Source organism: Rattus rattus, unplaced genomic scaffold, assembly GCF_011064425.1.
Source record: "Rattus rattus isolate New Zealand unplaced genomic scaffold, Rrattus_CSIRO_v1 flattened_line_200567, whole genome shotgun sequence".
In the NCBI taxonomy this organism is placed as follows: domain Eukaryota; kingdom Metazoa; phylum Chordata; class Mammalia; order Rodentia; family Muridae; genus Rattus; species Rattus rattus.
In genome coordinates, this window is record NW_022652191.1 from 1,390 (window position 1) to 2,449 (window position 1,060).

General features: G+C 50.6%; 1 protein-coding gene across 1 annotated transcript; it reads left to right on the forward strand.

Annotated features, from left to right (window-relative positions):
* Window positions 1-294: 294 nt before the first annotated feature.
* On the forward strand, window positions 295-1,055 carry LOC116889815 (alpha-enolase-like; the record flags this gene model as incomplete). The annotated part of the gene is made up of 1 exon (XM_032890659.1): window positions 295-1,055. A coding segment is annotated over exon 1 (723 nt), but the record flags the coding sequence as incomplete, so codon positions are not given.
* Between the last annotated feature and the right edge of the window lie 5 nt (window positions 1,056-1,060).

The window sequence follows — 1,060 nt, forward strand, 5'->3', positions numbered from 1 at the left end:
CTGTCGAGTCCCAAAGTGAATATTACAAGGTGACACTGGCTTCTTGGAGAAAAACATGACAGTGTCCTTTGAATTCCTAAAATCCCAACTCCATTTGACCAGTATCCATAGGCTTCCTAGACCCAAACTAAGACCAGGACATGGTATAGAAATGTCAAAAAGCAAAAATGAACGTCACAGAGTTGCTGTCTTCAGAGATGGCAACCCAGTGAGAGACAGGCATTTCATGATTGGAAAATACACTTCGGGGACTAGAAAGATGATTCAGTGATTAAGAGAACGTATGTGCCTCTTTCCTTCCTCCGCAGCGATCCTACTGCCAGAACTTCACCATGTCCATTCTCAAGATCCATGCCAGAGAGATCTTTGACTCCTGTGGGAATCCCACCGTTGAGGTGGATCTCTACACCGCAAAAGGTCTCTTCCGTGCTGCGGTGCCCAGTGGTGCGTCCACTGGCATCTACGAGGCCCTAGAACTCCGAGACATGGGGAAGGGTGTCTCAAAGGCTGTTGAGCACATCAATAACACTATTGCACCTGCTCTGGTTAGCAAGAAACTGAATGTTGTGGAGCAGGAGAAGATTGACCAGCTGATGATCGAGATGGACGGCACAGAGAATAAATCTAAGTTTGGTGCAAATGCCATCCTGGGAGTATCCCTGGCTGTCTGCAAGGCTGGTGCCGTGGAGAAGGGGGTGCCCCTTTACCGTCACATTGCTGACTTGGCCGGCAACCCTGAAGTCATCCTGCCGGTCCCAGCTTTCAATGTGATCAACGGCGGTTCTCATGCTGGCAACAAGCTGGCCATGCAAGAGTTCATGATCCTGCCTGTGGGGGCATCCTCTTTCCGCGAAGCCATGCGCATTGGAGCAGAGGTTTACCACAACCTGAAGAACGTCATCAAGGAGAAGTACGGGAAAGACGCCACCAATGTGGGTGATGAGGGTGGATTCGCACCTAACATCCTGGAGAACAAAGAAGCACTGGAGCTGCTCAAGTCTGCCATTGCAAAGGCCGGCTACACTGAGCAGGTTGTCATCGGCATGGATGTGGCTGCCTC